This window comes from Perna viridis, chromosome 10 (assembly GCF_037379345.1).
Source record: "Perna viridis isolate PV_CMFRI_1.1 ecotype Kerala chromosome 10, ASM3737934v1, whole genome shotgun sequence".
NCBI lineage: Eukaryota > Metazoa > Mollusca > Bivalvia > Mytilida > Mytilidae > Perna > Perna viridis.
This window is the reverse complement of record NC_142454.1, coordinates 19918725-19934873: the sequence shown is the minus strand read 5'-3', so window position 1 is coordinate 19934873 and position 16149 is coordinate 19918725. Positions and strand designations below refer to the sequence as shown.

At 33.3% G+C, this 16149-nt stretch overlaps 1 protein-coding gene and 1 long non-coding RNA gene across 2 annotated transcripts; both read left to right on the top strand.

Moving 5' to 3' along the window:
- Positions 1-151: 151 nt before the first annotated feature.
- LOC148604868 (uncharacterized) lies at positions 152-2535 on the top strand. Its single transcript, XR_015915768.1, has 2 exons — positions 152-556; positions 1768-2535. It is a non-coding gene; the product is annotated as an uncharacterized LOC148604868 (long non-coding RNA).
- An 8899-nt stretch (positions 2536-11434) lies between these two features.
- Positions 11435-13932, top strand: LOC148604867 (histidine N-acetyltransferase-like). The gene is made up of 4 exons (XM_088547524.1): positions 11435-11596; positions 12184-12416; positions 12886-12892; positions 13068-13932. The coding sequence occupies exons 1-4, from the start codon at positions 11435-11437 to the stop codon at positions 13593-13595; spliced, it is 930 nt and encodes a 309-aa protein (XP_088403650.1). The 3' UTR covers positions 13596-13932.
- The last annotated feature ends 2217 nt before the right edge of the window (positions 13933-16149 follow it).

Below are 16149 nucleotides of genomic sequence, written 5' to 3'. Positions count from 1 at the left end.
TCAATCGTTTAAAAAATTTATATTTACAATAGCTAGGTGTATATTTGTTTTTACACGAAAAAGAACAAATACCTCTCAATATAGTTAATTATTATATTGAAAGCAATCTTATTTTTTATTCAATAATCACCGAACAGATACACAGAAGAAATCGAAAGGGACAATGCCTCATTTCTAAAAACAGACCTTTTTTGAAGCGTTCATTAAAAACAAATATTAAAGGCGCAATACTCCCCAATGGAGGTAAAACGATTGTGATAGATAAATTCATTGATTTATGAAAGCGAATGACATAAAAATGTATATTATCATTTTCATTTTTGATTGAAATTGGTGACTCGTTCTCTATAGCATATTTATATTTTGGTAGATGGGGAGTTAATGTATATATTTATTTGTTAAAGGTAGAGGGGATATTTAAGAATCATTTTGTCCATTTTCTCTGGGCAAAAAGATCCGGAATGTATTATACGCGACATAAAAGAAATGCTTAAATCCATCCAAACAGGAGAGTTACAGTCTAGTAAGGATTTTGTTCACGGTTAGGTTGAATGAAGTAAGTAGCAAAAAGATAACAAGGAAACAATAATATAAAATAAAGCATAGTGAGAACCTGTTTTATGTATCAGTCTTTTTAAAAATCAGACAGAAGGTGATTCATGTATGTCAAAAACCCAAATTAAGTTTTATTTATTGTTCAGAGACAGTTACTGATCACATAACCCATCTTAGTATTTCATTTGGTTATTGCGCTTTGGAGGAACAAATACATAAATTGAATATGGAATTTGCACTTTGCAAGTGTTATCTTTATTGAATTGGCTACATTTGGTTGATTTAAGTGGAAGATGAATGTATGATTTTCTAAAGAGAGCAGGTCTGAATGCAGAAAAGCTTATCGTTATATGAAAGTTTTGCATATGTAGACTGAAAAAGCATGTTTTGTTTGGTGGGTTTTTCTTCACCATGAACCACTTTACCATTGGCATTGTATTAAGTTTATTTCGACTGATACTTACAAGTTAAAGGAATTGTAAACGGTATATCAAACTTTTCCACATGACAATAAAATCGCATGTCGTAATATCGAAAGAAAAAGAGTGAAACTCAATCGAAATATGAAGTAAGTAATGGTAAAGCTGTTTTATGTTTGACAAATTTTTAAAAGCTGTACCAAGCTTAAATGGTGTCTCCATACTTACCTTGAGGGATCAGGTTCGACCTTAGCCGTAGTTTCTGGTACATTATCTGCGTACTTGATCCCGTTTAACTTTTGCCTAATGGCATGACAATGGTATATCGTTACACGTTGCATGTCAAAATGTTTGATGAAAGGTTGTATACTTCAAACTAGTATAATTTGTGAATTAAATTTGAATGTAAAGAAATGATCCTAATAAGGCCTGAAATGATTCGTCATAAACAAGTCTTTTTTGGACTAACCTTCCTCGAAAGTCAAAAAGATATTTTGTTTCATTTTATTTTACATTTTAAGAACAGTAGCGGATAGGGAAATGTTTCAATTGCGGATTTGTTTTCTTCTATTCCTGGCATATATTTGTTAAGCGAATGATATGAGTTATAGCAGCCCTTTTCACAAAAAATCGTAAAATTAGTCGTAAGTTGTGACGTCACAATACTTAACTCTATTATGACATCATAATTCACGACTAATTCTACACTTACGATTTTTTGTGAAAATGACCGCAGATGAACAATGAATGTGCTCCAGGGCCTCTAGTATAATTATTTGTATTTCTTTTGTAGTTCTTGGATATCGTGGATATGTTGTGACAGATCATTCTACATTCAATACAAGAACAAAAGTTATACTTAAGGATTCAAATATTGATCTTGAGATATACTTATTTGATGCGTGTAAATTCGATTCAAATCTAAGACCTTCTACACTGAAAAAACACGAAACGTAGGAGTACTGACAAGTCAAATTCGATTGGATTCTTTAGAAGTTTACCATCGTACCGAAAATGTTTATTTACTTTGATGATCGCATATTTGACTTCAAAATCAATGTTTGTTTCAAAGGTGTCATGAAGGTCGTTGTTTGATGAGAGAACCTTTGACCGTCCCTACAACGACGAGCGATTATATCAAGTTGAGAATATACTATATAATTCATTTATTCCGTTATATTACATTTAGTTGTAACTGAAAATCTTGAAGCGGTTGAATTGGCACTTATTCGATATGGTAGCCGAAATGTCCTGCGATTTTTGCTTTCTTTGGCAAGTTGTATAGAATGAAACACCCCTACATTTGTATCTGATTACATCGTAAATTGGTATAAAGATTTAAATAAATTTGAAATTAGATCTCAGTCAAAATAGGGCATTGCTATGGCAAGTGATGTTGCAAAATTCATCATTATAATCTTTATTCAAGACTTTTTCAATAATAAGTCAATTTTTTATTACCATGCAATTATTTTATATTATAACGCGAGGATTTTATCATTATGAAAGAATTTTGTATTAATATTTCATCTTTATCAAAACGCAAGATTTTTTATCTATATTTCATCTTGTTCATTGATGCCATAGGAGGCATTCCAATGTAACCTCTATTTTCATAGTTGATAGTGGCATCCCCCATTAGCAACAAGAAGTGTCAGAGCCAAATAAAAAAAACACTCTTCAAGTTAGTAGTCCATAATAGTCCAATTAGGTAAAAATAATTTCATCCGTACCCGTTAATAATACCTGGAGGGATGCATGTTAATACCCCCTAGTTAATTGACCATCTGCATGATAATAAAGTGAATAACTTTATTTGCACAAGCAACATATAATTGCTATATCAAATAAAATAATATACAAATTGACAATATAACAGCAAACAAGCAGGTGAATACAATTGCACTTTATAAAATACGTAAGAAAAAATATGTAGAGGGATATCAACATAGTTAAACGTATAATATACTAATCCTCCAGCAGTGCACATCTACGTTTCCGGGCAGCTTTGAGCAACAAACACACTTTTTAAGTCAACCCTTAAGACTGAGCCCGCAATCATGTTTGAAGATTATATGTGCTAGGCCAAAAACAATAGTAACGAGGAAAAAAACGACATCTCAAGTATCTGTATGCCGGACAAACCATAACAAAATGATATTCGTCCACTATTGAGGTCATATTGCATAAGTTGCAAAATCGAGTATTACTTGGTACATTGTCATAACTACCAGGACTCTAAACGTAATCCTAAAGTACCATTACGTAGTGCAACATCACAATCAAGATTTCGATACATCTCTTATTTAAAACATAGTTTATAAAATTTGTATACACCAAGCTTTTTACAATCAGATACACATTCATGCCAGTTTTGAAAATACTGCTCTTTAATATGACATTTCAAAAATTCATACGACACATTTATGTTATTTTGATCCAACCATAAGTAGTTAAGACCTAAATTAAACAACAGATCACGTACGTTTGAAGCCCAGTTTGTTTCACCATTTTCAGCATCAATACATAGTAACCTATACAAATTATAAACTACATGTATATTAGGCTTATCGTGTACATTTAATATGTAACCAATATTAAACAATAATAAAATTTTGTATAATATATACAAGTAACTTACCTAAATCATCAAGCAAAAAAGAAGTTGGTGCTGTTCTACACAACTTCAAAACATATCTACAAAATCTATTATGAACTAATTTCACGTCTCGAGCCCTAGAAATCTCCACATCTCGGAGGCGTAACACAATACCAAACTTTACAACGAGAACAGTAACATCAGCAAATAACAGTAATTAAATAAGGTATACATTTAGATTAAATATATCATTTCCTTTTCATGAAAATTATTGACAATATTTCTAATGGAAAATGAAAGATAAAAGGGGCTTAACACCCAAGAAAGTTTTCAAATGCATCTGGTAGGCAATCATCAGTCCTCATTCGTAAACGGACACTCGTATAAACATATTTAACCATTTCCATAAATTTGCTGCTACTATTATAAGATTTAGACAATTTATACCACAGTATTCTCCTCAAGACTTTGTCGAAAGCCTTACAGAAGTCGACGAACACTTTTAAAAATACTGTTTCTTTTTTAGCACATGTGCTATAATACCATGCTAGACAGATATCGTATCGATTGTTGAGCGGTCAGGTCGGAAACCGTATTGATTACCATTTAGTTTCTCTTCGTCTTCGGTCCAATTCAAAAGTCTATTTGTCAAGATCAACGTAAATTGTTTCGACAGAACACTGACTAGTATAATCAAAGGATAGTTGTTCGGATTAGACAAATCACCACTCTTTGGGACAGCAAAGACTATACCTTCTGACCATGAATCAGGGAAGATGCCATTTGTTTTAAAAAAAATAAATATTACTTTTAGAATTGGAGACAAGTATTCAGGTCTTACAAGAAAGATCTCACTAATAATATTGTCATTACCGGAACTTTTTCCTGTTTTATTTTTATTTTTTTTTTTTTTATTGTTCGGACAATTTCATCTACAGAAATTTCATTGTCAATCAAAGCGTCATTTAAATTCATGCTATTTTCCATCAAATTCATCACCTCGGAAATGTCAGGCGGATCTTCAACAAGCAGATTTTAAAAATGAGTTAGTAATTGTTCACCGCTAACCGGATACTGAACTTTACGTTTTGGTTTCATCGTGGACCAAATTTTCTACGATTTGATTTCGATGCTTCCCGTAATTCAATTAATTTCGAGAGTTTAAAAGCAGAACGATCATTACGTTTCACTATGTTATATCGATATCTGGCTATGATATATACTTCACAATTAGCATCCGTTGGATGGCGTTGGTATAAATTTCGAGAAGTATGGAACTCGTTACAAGAACCTGCACACTGCTGTGTAAACCATTCGTTACTTTTACGTTTGTAATGCTGGGTTTTTTTTTACCAAAAATAGCAAAAGCACAGTCATACAGAATGTTACTTATACTGCTGACAGCGTTGTTGATATCATCGGCATTATTCTATATCAAGTTATTCACAGTTAACATAAATAATTCTCTGTGTTGAGAAAGCAGATGTAGAAAGTCCTTGTTCTACTTATTATTCCAATTTTAAATGTATCTGTGCATTTTTAGCAAACTATTCGCTGAAGTTTTCAAATCAAATACTACGGGAACATGAACGAGGAATTTTGTAAAGTCAAAAACATTAAAATCACTAAGTATATTGTTGTTATCGGGACTAATCAACAAAAAATCAACTATACCCTGACAGTTGGTGGTACAAAAAGTAAAAATGTCAGAAGTATTATCACCAAGACGACCAATAGCTATCGTTGCACCTATGTTGTAGCTCAACTGTAAAAGTTTTCGGTCATTATTATGCATTAACAGTTGTATCATTTAAACGGCATTCCGGGATTATAAAGACATCATTGGGCTATAAACCTATAACGTGTCTATTTAGGTTGTCATTCTTAGGTGTATCAGAAAGAAGACCAGATCTACTATTTATATCACCAAAACTAAAACAATCGATTGAAATCGATTCAGCACATACGTACTTTGATTTATATCACCAAAATTAAAACCGTTCCTAACGTTTCATACTCAGAATCAATATTTCCTTTGGTATCATGGAAATCAACATCACATACAATATACGAATTCGACCTTTCGTGTGGAATGTAAGAAAATTAAACATAAATATCATTGGAAATGTCAAAATATAATTTCAAAATCTTTAATAGTACAATGCCATATTCAAGCTGTTTTACTACAGATATTCCTTTTAATAGAATTATCGTTCTTACAATAAATGTCTAAAACACTCTCAGATCTTTGACCTATATTTCGGTTCCTCATTACACAAACGACTTTAGTAAAACCGTCAATGGAAAAACATGTACTAGATTCACCATTTTTCAATAAAACTGTTTTACAAAACAATAATATATCAAAGTCTTTAATAATTTTAAGAATATTATTATCATCATATAAGAATTATAAATCTTTAATGTTCCAAGATAGACACTTAAGTGTTAATTTAACTCGTAGTTGTTCTCTGAGTGTCTGTTATTTGGCATGCTGTGTGCACTCTTCGCCATCAACGAAAATCTTGTCTTTGACGAAGTAGGCTTTGATTTCGCGGTCACGCAGATCCTTCAAAGTTGGCTATAATGTTGGTTTTTTTTTGTTTTTTTTCTGCAGTTTGTTTCGTAATTTGATTGGCAGTTGCTCAGATATTCCAAATGCAAAACCCTTTAATTGCTTAGAATTCTTTCGTACCCTTTCACGATTTTCCAAGGAATAGAATCTTGCTCAGATGTGTCTAACTTTCTGTCCTTTTTTACCTAGGCGGAAGGCTTCTAGAGTGCGAATCTGAACGGAATTTTCGAACTTCATTGTATCTGTTATAATATTGCAATCGATGTAAGAGTACTAATTGAGTACATCTTTTTACCTGTCCTAAACGATTGTCCAATCGCAACTTCTCTGCCAATATCGTTGATTCCGGGCATTGGCGGGATTGGCCGAGGATGTATCGATTGAACGGTCGTCCAGAGATTTTGTTCTATTTTCTAATTTGATAACCTTGGCATTTACTGATGCTACCAGTTCATCAATTTATTCTAATTTATTCGGTTTGTGGTAAAAATTATACATTACTTTAAATAGTTCGTAAATAGGGTGGCCTTTGCATGGGACCTTGATTTTGTTTTATTGACGAAACATGCTGCATACCAATCGCCGGAAACGTATTAGATGATGTAGAACAGAAATGTTGTTGATTCAACGGGATATGATTTCCATGGTTGTACATGTATTGTATATCGGTCTAATTAAACTGACTAATTGTTACATAGTTCATATTGGCCGTGTTTGGATTCAAAATCTGTGTACCGTGACTTGTTTGTAAACTCGATGGGACAAAACTCATCTGGATTTTCACCTGTGTTATTTATGTTGACCGAATTATTTTTCTTTTTGGATTTCTTTTTACCTAGCTTCTTAGCTTTTGAACTATATCTGGAACTAATATGTTTTGCTGAATACTTTTTGGAGGCCTTAGTTCCACATTTTAACAGCGAATTCCTGAAACTTCCTAGAGCTGATTTTAAATGCGACCTATCTTGCTATTTTGTCACGTGATTTTCGAAAGCTGTACAGTTGAATTTCTACTTGATAATGTAAAAAACTGTAAAAGGCTTAGAAATGGTTTATACTTCAATTATTACAACTGTCAGTTTAAAATTTATTTATTTGGTGTTCAATGTATATAAATTAAACTGGCACACTACTATGATGTCACGTGTATTTTTGGGTGATTTAGTTTTAAATACACATGTACTTATTCGCAATCACAATGTTGATTATTGTTTACAGTTTACACCAAAACGTTTAAATGAGAAATTGTTCTATGTTATAGATGCAATTAACTGGCGCTGATTCAAGACAATCGATTGAAATCGATTCAGTACATACGTACTTTGATTAGTTATGTGTATGATTAAAACCATTGATGATTAGACGATTAGCTATACTATATTACATGTATGCGTATAATGTCCATTGTTAAGCAGAAACCGACAAATCTCGTAAAAAAGTACGCATTTTGCCTTTTAATTACTGAATGAAAAAAATTAAAATAACCCATCTGTTACTAAAGTATATATATTTCGAGGAATTTGACATTAAATAAAAGTATGCAATTAAGCGTTTGGTTTGGATGGGGTTCAATTTTGCATTTTAACAACAACAAAAAAAACAAAAGGAAGTGCGATCGCACTTTTTGGATACCATTAGACATTGATCTACATGAGATCACACTATGACCGTGTTCATTTCCTTCATTTGCCACAATGTATATCGTGGGATAAAAACAAAAAGCGGGCGGGTATTATGCTGAGACAATGGATATGTGAATATCCAAAAAGACTACAAACCTACCGGGATGAAATTGTCAACTGAAGTCTTAAGCGAACGACGAGAAAACCCTCATACCAAAAGGCATGCTGCAGCTGGCCCAAAAAACAATATTTTAAACAGGTACAGCGAAATTGTAGCCCCTATATATTCTCTAGCGACATAAAAACAAACTGAAAGTGAAAACAAACGAGACATACAGAGGCTAGAAATTCCTATGAAATTTTCTACGAAGTGGTGTGGATGCAAATTAATCGAATTCATTTTTAGTATTAAATCAAGCTATGCACAAGAAACTTATCTATAAAACAAACGGTGTATGCGAAATAGATCGATCACATACATGTATCTGAACATTTCATGTTCTAACATGGATTGCAAAAATTTGTCAAAATATAAATGATATACCCACACTTTATGCAACATTTTTAACATCGTTATTCACAGTATACAAAGTTTTCAAAAATAGAGTCACAGTTTACGCATATTATAAACATGTACTTGCCGAATTGAAAAGAATGGTGAGCGGACAGACGGGCGGAGTCGAGCAACTTGTGAACTGATTCATACTGTTTTGCAGCTTTCTAGGGCAGCAAAAGAGGTATTCAAACGAAACAAGCGGCTACTAGAGTTCTTTTCACCATTCAGGAAGCAGGTAAAAATGCAGCATCCCATTTAATTGCTGAAAGTTTTATTTCACCTAAAACATGATCGTAAAATTCAATAGGAAATGTACAAAAGTTATGTTTAGTATTTCCATTTCTGTTGCAACAAAATCTAAATGAAAGTATTATTTGTTGTATTCTTAAATACACGCGTTAACTCCACCCTCCGCTTGTAAATCAGATACAAAAACTATGGTACGTTTAAGAATACAACAAATGATTTGTGACTCGGACCGTTCCGAGTCGGCCCGAGTTTTTCTACCACACGTGGCTTTTAAAAAGCTCCGCCAATGAAAATCTTGTTTTTGGGGCGAAAAAAATTTAAGTGACCACATGGCAAGCTGATGCGGATATTTAACTTGAAGATGGAAGAGCCAGCAGATTGCGGAATGAATGTAGCAGAAATTGACTTTGAAGGGTTGCAAAACCTGACGTTGATTCAGACATTGCAAAACTACCGGCAAGGTAATATCGCCATAAGTTTCCACTGCCCATTTCTGGTATATAACGCCCGTCAATTATTTTCCGTAGGTGAACGTTGTATCGCTGATTGATACAGGAGACCGCTCAAAGGTATCCCCGGAACACCAATACGATACGGAAATCAGCCGCTTGGCATAAATAAGTTGAAGTCATTTATGAAGGTGATTTGTACCAAGGCAGGATTGTCCGGTTACTTCACAAATCATAGCTGCAAACGCACGTGTGCAACACAGCTGTACAATGCAGGAGTCGATGAGCAGGAGATTATGGCCAGGACAGTGCTTTTTTATTTGCAGTATTTTGACTTATCGCTGGGCTTTGGACAAGTGTTTGAAATGGTTTTTGTATTTTACGGTGATCCGGAAATTCTTGTCTTCGACAAATATTTGTCTTGTGATATATATATCGAACGTATGTAATAACTGAAGGGGTGGAGCCATAAAACTAGATCATTTGTAACTGACAGACAGTTATTGACAGTTATATAACTCCACCCCTTTACACGTATTCTTGTATTGAAATTTTGGTTAAACGTGTCACAATTATAAAAATAGGGGATTCGATATCTTATACAGTTTTATTCAATTTTATTCTATATGATTTTACAGTCCAGAAATACAATCTCATGCACTGTAGACATTATATGTACATGCCTCGCCTTCGTCTCGGAATTAATAGTCAATAGCACATGGAAAAGTATAATTGTTTAGTATATACATTGGTCATAGGTAATTTCATTTTTCATTTTAAACACGATTCGACGAATAATCTTTGACCTTAGAATACCTAGGTAAATACACAGGCATGTGGTCATTTGGTCAGCCAACGTGACCACTACACAAAATACAGAACGGATGTAAGTAGATTTATACCAATGCATTATGTAGATTTTGTGAGTCTGCTAAATCTTGTTTTCATTATTCTTAAGAGTTTTGAATAAGTTTTTTTTTATGTATGTAGGCATAAAAAAATATATATAATGTCATAAAATATATGTTATATTTGTGGCTAGTTATGTAACCATGAACTTAGTTCTCAAAGGCTGAGGTCAAACGTCAATTTAGATAAAATTATGTTGTCAGTTATAACACTTACTGACAATACTCACTTAGCAAAAAAAAGTTATTAATTTGCTGCATCTTGAAAACAGTCATTTGAACTGTATTGTCCTTACGGAAAAGGACTAAAGGGTATTCCAAATGCAGCAATGTAAATGTGTGTAAAAATATTCTTGAGATGGCCCCCAGAAGTTATCAGCAGATGCGGTTTGGTAATAAAACAGAAAATAAGGACTAACCGGAATAATTAAACGAAAAGAGATTAGAGTTAATTTTCAACATTGAATATATGCATATATATACACTCGTCTTCAATGCATTCCTTTCATTTTTTTCTGCTTTTTCATACCACTCATGGAACTGTCGTGTTTTAAAAAGTTGATCAAAAGTTTTATGTTGGATTTATGCATTTTTTCCCTAAAACCTACATGTAACTCGCGTAAAAAATAGCTCCATTTTTTATTACTTGAACTGAAATATACAGAAGCGTATCACCTTATCCCGATTGGTACGGAGGGTTGCAAAGACGTATATTTGAACTTGTTATAATAAGTACCGGTACCCTGTTTTTTTTATAATTTTGACAAGAATTATAGGTATGTCGACATGCCATACCAACAAAACCTATTGGTTTAACACCAGCCGTACATGTCGCTACGCCCTTGGTGAGCTTATCTAAGACAGGAAAGGCAATCATTTTTTAAATGTATGCAAAGCTGCATCAGTTCAAATGCGTTTACGTCACAATTTATGTGTTAAATATGCCCACAATACTTTGAGGAATGCTACTGTATATTTCCGGAATTTGTACACATGGTGAAAATAAGATCCACTAAAATTAATGTGTTCTCTTAAAATTGTGTTAGGCCAATACCTACCTCATATTTAATATTATGAAAAGTTACGTTGCAGCTTTCCAATACTTGCGAGTTTTTGGCCGAGTCCTGGCAACTTTCACATAACGATGATAATTTCTGCATTCAGGTCTGCACTTTTTTTAGAAATCCCACAAAAATCAACCAAATCAAACCCAATCAAGAGCCATAACTCTTGCAAAGTGCTAATGTAATGTACAATCTATATGATTTTTATTTCAAAAGCGCAACAACCAAATGAAGAACTAAAACTGGTTATGTGATCAGTCACTATTTCTGAACAAGAAATGAAACTGAATTTGGTGGGTTTTTTGAGAAGTGAATCACCTTCTGTCTGATTTATATAGGACCGCTACTTAAATAAACCCCTAGGCGTTTCCATTTCAAAATTACCCTCATAGTGTCAGATGCCTGAAGAATTTCTATCAGTCTAAATAAATGTTTAAGATGTCATTCATTGTGAGACGAGTTGAACCAGATGACTACAAAAATATTGTTGATATGAGAGAAGATATTTACCATGGTACTGACTACATACCAGACACATTCCAGAAGCTTGTGAAACACCCAGACTATAAAGGATATGTCGCAGTGGACAATGACAGATTTGTAAGTGTTTATGGTAACTTTCAAATGGTCAATTCAGTCGCTTTTTTAAGTTTCCCTATGCATTATAGTATATATACACGTGTATATATATACAGGCAGAGAGCCGTTCATTGGAGACAAAACAGTACACAAATGTGTAATGTTAAAGTCAAAGGAATGACATGTATATGAAGTAGATATGACCACCTCAAGCATAGAAAAAATATGTGTTCATCGGGATCTTCAAAAGGGATATGGTTACATATCCCCTGTCACGCTGCTGAATAATCAAATTGCTAGATTATCATGCATAATTCACTCCAGTATATAATATTTTCTTATCAAACTTAAACTGTAAGTGAAACGAGTATACAGACTATACTAAAAGTATTCATTTTGCACTTTCAAAGCATTTGTAACTTAACTAATCGTGTTACGTAAAACAATTTCAAAATAACACTATCATTCTATGCGTTCTAAGTGTGGAATAGTCGATGCGTAGAGCATGCTCATAAACACTTCCGCTAGGAAAATTCATTTATTCTACCCAAGCTGAAGTAAGTATTGGGCATGCTCATCAACTTACCGCAAAAAGTTATATTTTTCAGGCAGCTTTTGTATTTACGCTTACCGTTGACGGTGGAATGACCGTGGTTTCAAGGGCATCCAGAGTAAGAGAGGACTATGAAGGGAAAGGCATTTACAAAAAGTTCGATGAAAAAGTGAAGAAGCTGTCAGTCGGTAGCGCTAAAGTTTATGCCCTGACGTTCCATGAAGAAAACGGTTCTCTTATACGCCAAATGAATAATGGCCAAGCAACACCAGTTATGCAAAGGGTAAGGTCGTTTCCCCAGTAACGAGTAACGGGCGCATGTTTCTTTTTTCTCGTTTTCTACCATGAGAGAGTATTTTTTTTCCTATCGGTACATCTGTTGCATTATCGTGTCGACAAAATGCAGACCGTTTAAAATCTGCTTTTTCTTTTTTTTTTTTTTTATTATTTGAGTAATTGACAACTTCACAACTGCTAAAAAATGATGCAAAATTAATATGGAAGACCAAAAAAAGTTTAATATTAGTGAGCCAAATATGATATTTTTGTGTGCAAATTCCAGTTAGAAACAGATTAAGTGATTTATCGACTTTCGTCTAGTACTGCAGAACACATAATTAATTGCATTTTTTGTATGCGTCTGGCTATCTGTATATCCTCGCATTCATGAATTCGCTAGTCGCACGGAAATTATTGAGTTGAGATGCGTTACGGTACTGTTTATCTTTTACATGTACGTAAAATTCGGCAATTACAGAAAAAGAGTACTTCTATTAGCCCTTATATACACTATGAACAAAATTAAGATCAAATATTTGCACCACAGTTTAACAATATTACATGCACTTCTAAAAACGAATACGGAAGCTTAAGTTGTAATGCATACATTGTAGGTAAAGGTTTGAACCCAGAATATGAATTTGAATTATTTAATTTCAGGAGGTTTTTCACTTCAAGATTTCTTCCAATAAATTACAGGATTTTGACTTCCCAAGTGTCTCGTTAGAAAGAGTCAGGCAAGTTACCTCTACGGATCTTCAGGTTTTGTTTAGTAATCCTGATGTTAGAAAGTCACTTTTTCCGGAAAAAAGGATCGTTTGTCATTGGATACCATTCCGAATCTTAGACGAAAACATTCCCTTGATCATGTTTCACTCAACAAACATCATTGGTAGTTTTAGTCCTCATTGTACGCTATTAACTACGTCACATCCTGTTAAAGCTACTCTTGGTTTGGCATGCCACATAACAATTTACGGAACGAATCTTGGCAGTTTAAGAGAGCATTTACAATATCATATCAGACAGTGTTATGATATGGCAAAGGGTGACGAAATTCATATTTGGATTCACGATACTGGTGAATGGGAAAATGCCATAGTAAATATTATGACTGATTGTGGATTCAAACAACAATTCTCTTTGCCAATGAAGAAATTTTATTGTGTTGAAAAATCCATAGTGTAACTGTAACTGAATTGCCGAATGACGAGACGTGACTATCGCTTACCCTTACCTTATACAACCGGAAAATTCATATTGAACGTTACTTCAGTCTTCACCGTCCGGAACAAATAATTCAAATTGGACGCTAGCTCGAATAGTTTGACAAACAAAACAAATTTACGCGTATATTAGTAAGTAGTACCGTGCCATTCGACGACTGGCTCAGGTTGTAGATTTTTTTTTGCGGGTCATTCAAGGGCCATAGAATGCCTTTAGCATTTTTACTTTTTATACTTTTTATCACATTTTGATAGAGTTGTTGTCTATTCGGCACATTTCCCATTTCCACTATGTATAGTTTTCGGCATACTGCGTATACTTTCTACATATTTTTACAGTAACTGTAAAATAAATAGCTAACAATGTATGTACAAATTGTACTCGTGCATTTTGTAAAAATAAAACGTTATACTTTGTAGCTCGTCCAATGCGATACTCTTTTGTACTAAAACCAATATTGGAAGAGCCGAACATAGTTGTGAGGTTGAAAATTGAATTAAAACTTCACAATGATATAATTATTATAAACGAAAATCTTTTTTTCTGTTTGTAAAATGAAGTAAGGGTTTTCAAGCTTTTGAACAAGTCTACATGAAACATAACAGGACCTGGCTTTAATAAAACTAGAAAATCTTAAATAATGATAAAATAGTTTTTTTATAGCAAACTATAAGGATTGTAAAGAAAAACAAAAATGAAAACATTCATGTCAAACACATACATGTACATTATTGTGCCTGTAAGCTTGGTTTAATTTTATAAAAAAGAATAGACAAAGAATATTTTGATGAATAAATTTAAGGTTGTTTTTACAGACTTATCAATGGAACACCAAAAAAAACAGATTAAATTGACCAGATTAAGTTAAGTTCCTACACAAAGAAAATTGTTCAAGCGTAGAAGTATTTGTTACGTAAAGTAACGCAATTAATACATGTGTATAAAAATTCATTATTACAGAATTTGATGTACAAATGACGAATTTAGAATTAACAAAACGCGTTAATTGGTCAGATTTACGAAAATACGTGAACACGTGACCAAAGGTTTTGGAGCGTTGGAATTTGATATTTATTATTCTGATTTTGAGTTTCTTACATTTAAAGACATCAAACTTGTTCTTTGCCGATTATATTTTTAGGTATGTAAATGATGTATTTTTAAGTTAAGACAGCGTCGACTATTGATACATGTACCAATATTTGGAGAATTGTGTTAGAACCCTATTGCCCTTGAAGACTGCAGATGGAATCTTTGTCTACAAAGTCCCCCTTTTGTTACAAATAGAAAACGTTTTCTTTGATATAATTGATTATTTATTTTATTATTATTATTATTATCATTATTATTATTATTATTATTATTATTGTACAGTTTAGTATCCTTTTGTGTAAGAATCGGGCAATGAGTATGTTCTACCGCTATATAGGGATAAACCTATATTATATTATGTTTTGTGTATGTAGATAAACCATTTTTTTTAGATGGATTATATTATTAATTTTCAAATAGAAATAAATTAATTAATATTAAATCAGGATTATATCCTTATATTCTCTCTGTTTTATGTGGAAATAAATTTTCAATTTAAAATATATGTATACATTTCAGTGTATGTATGTAACTGAAAACTAATTTCCTTCCATGTTTTTCGTGTAAAAAATCGTATAATAAGTAAATACTAAGTCAAGATTAAATATTTGTTTTTATCATCATAATATCAGATCATTCAATGTAATATTGATTCAACAAATAACAAAATAATTGACAATTTTAAGACATATTACAACAAAAAGTAATATAAAGACAATAAGCACTGAATATTTGAATTACAATTCTACTAATTCAATATATCGAAGTGCAGTAGGTGGGAAGCTGTCACGTAGTCGGCAAATGCAGTTGTGTCGGGAACGTTGTCAGCTTCCCCAATGTCCTCAAGTGCTTTAAGCCAAACGTCCTCTACCAGGTGCTGCGGAACTAGTGGTAAATTTAAACTGCTGCTCGTCGTACAAGTCGGGTGATATCGTCGTTCTCCTTGCAGTATGTGTGTAGTCCGCATTTCTGTGTCTTTCACCAGATACATTGGGGAAAATGGAAAAAGCAACCCTTTACAGTAATTCCCGGGAAGACGGTGCGTGCTGCATTCTTGGTAGCTGTCTCGTAGTCTATGAAAAGGGTGTCTGATAGAAGTTGTAGTTGGTGTTGTTGAGCAACGAATTTGACATGGCTGAATAGGCGGGTGAATATAGTCTCATCTTTTCCTGGAAGCAGAGCGTAGACTAGTGGGTACATGGATTCATCTACCATGGCGTGGATTGTGTAAAGCTGGTGGAAAAGAGATGGGCATGAGTAAAATGTTCCGTAAGATAAGATAAGATAGTATTGGCAGCAGTAAGATGTCTCAGATTGTCAATAGTGTTAAAGATCAGCATTTGTGGGTAGATGTTGTCAGAGGGAACAAGGAACTGGTTTCCGGCAGCAGTAAGGCACCATTTGTCTTGTAAGTCGATGTCGG

What these genes read in the sequence shown, in the direction of transcription:
- LOC148604867 (XM_088547524.1), top strand. Translation starts at nt 11,435, where the DNA reads ATGTCATTCATTGTGAGACGAGTTGAACCAGATGACTACAAAAATATT. An exon ending in CAGTGGACAATGACAGATTT is followed by an intron (nt 11,597 to 12,183) that starts GTAAGTGTTTAT and finishes TATATTTTTCAG; the next exon opens with GCAGCTTTTGTATTTACGCT.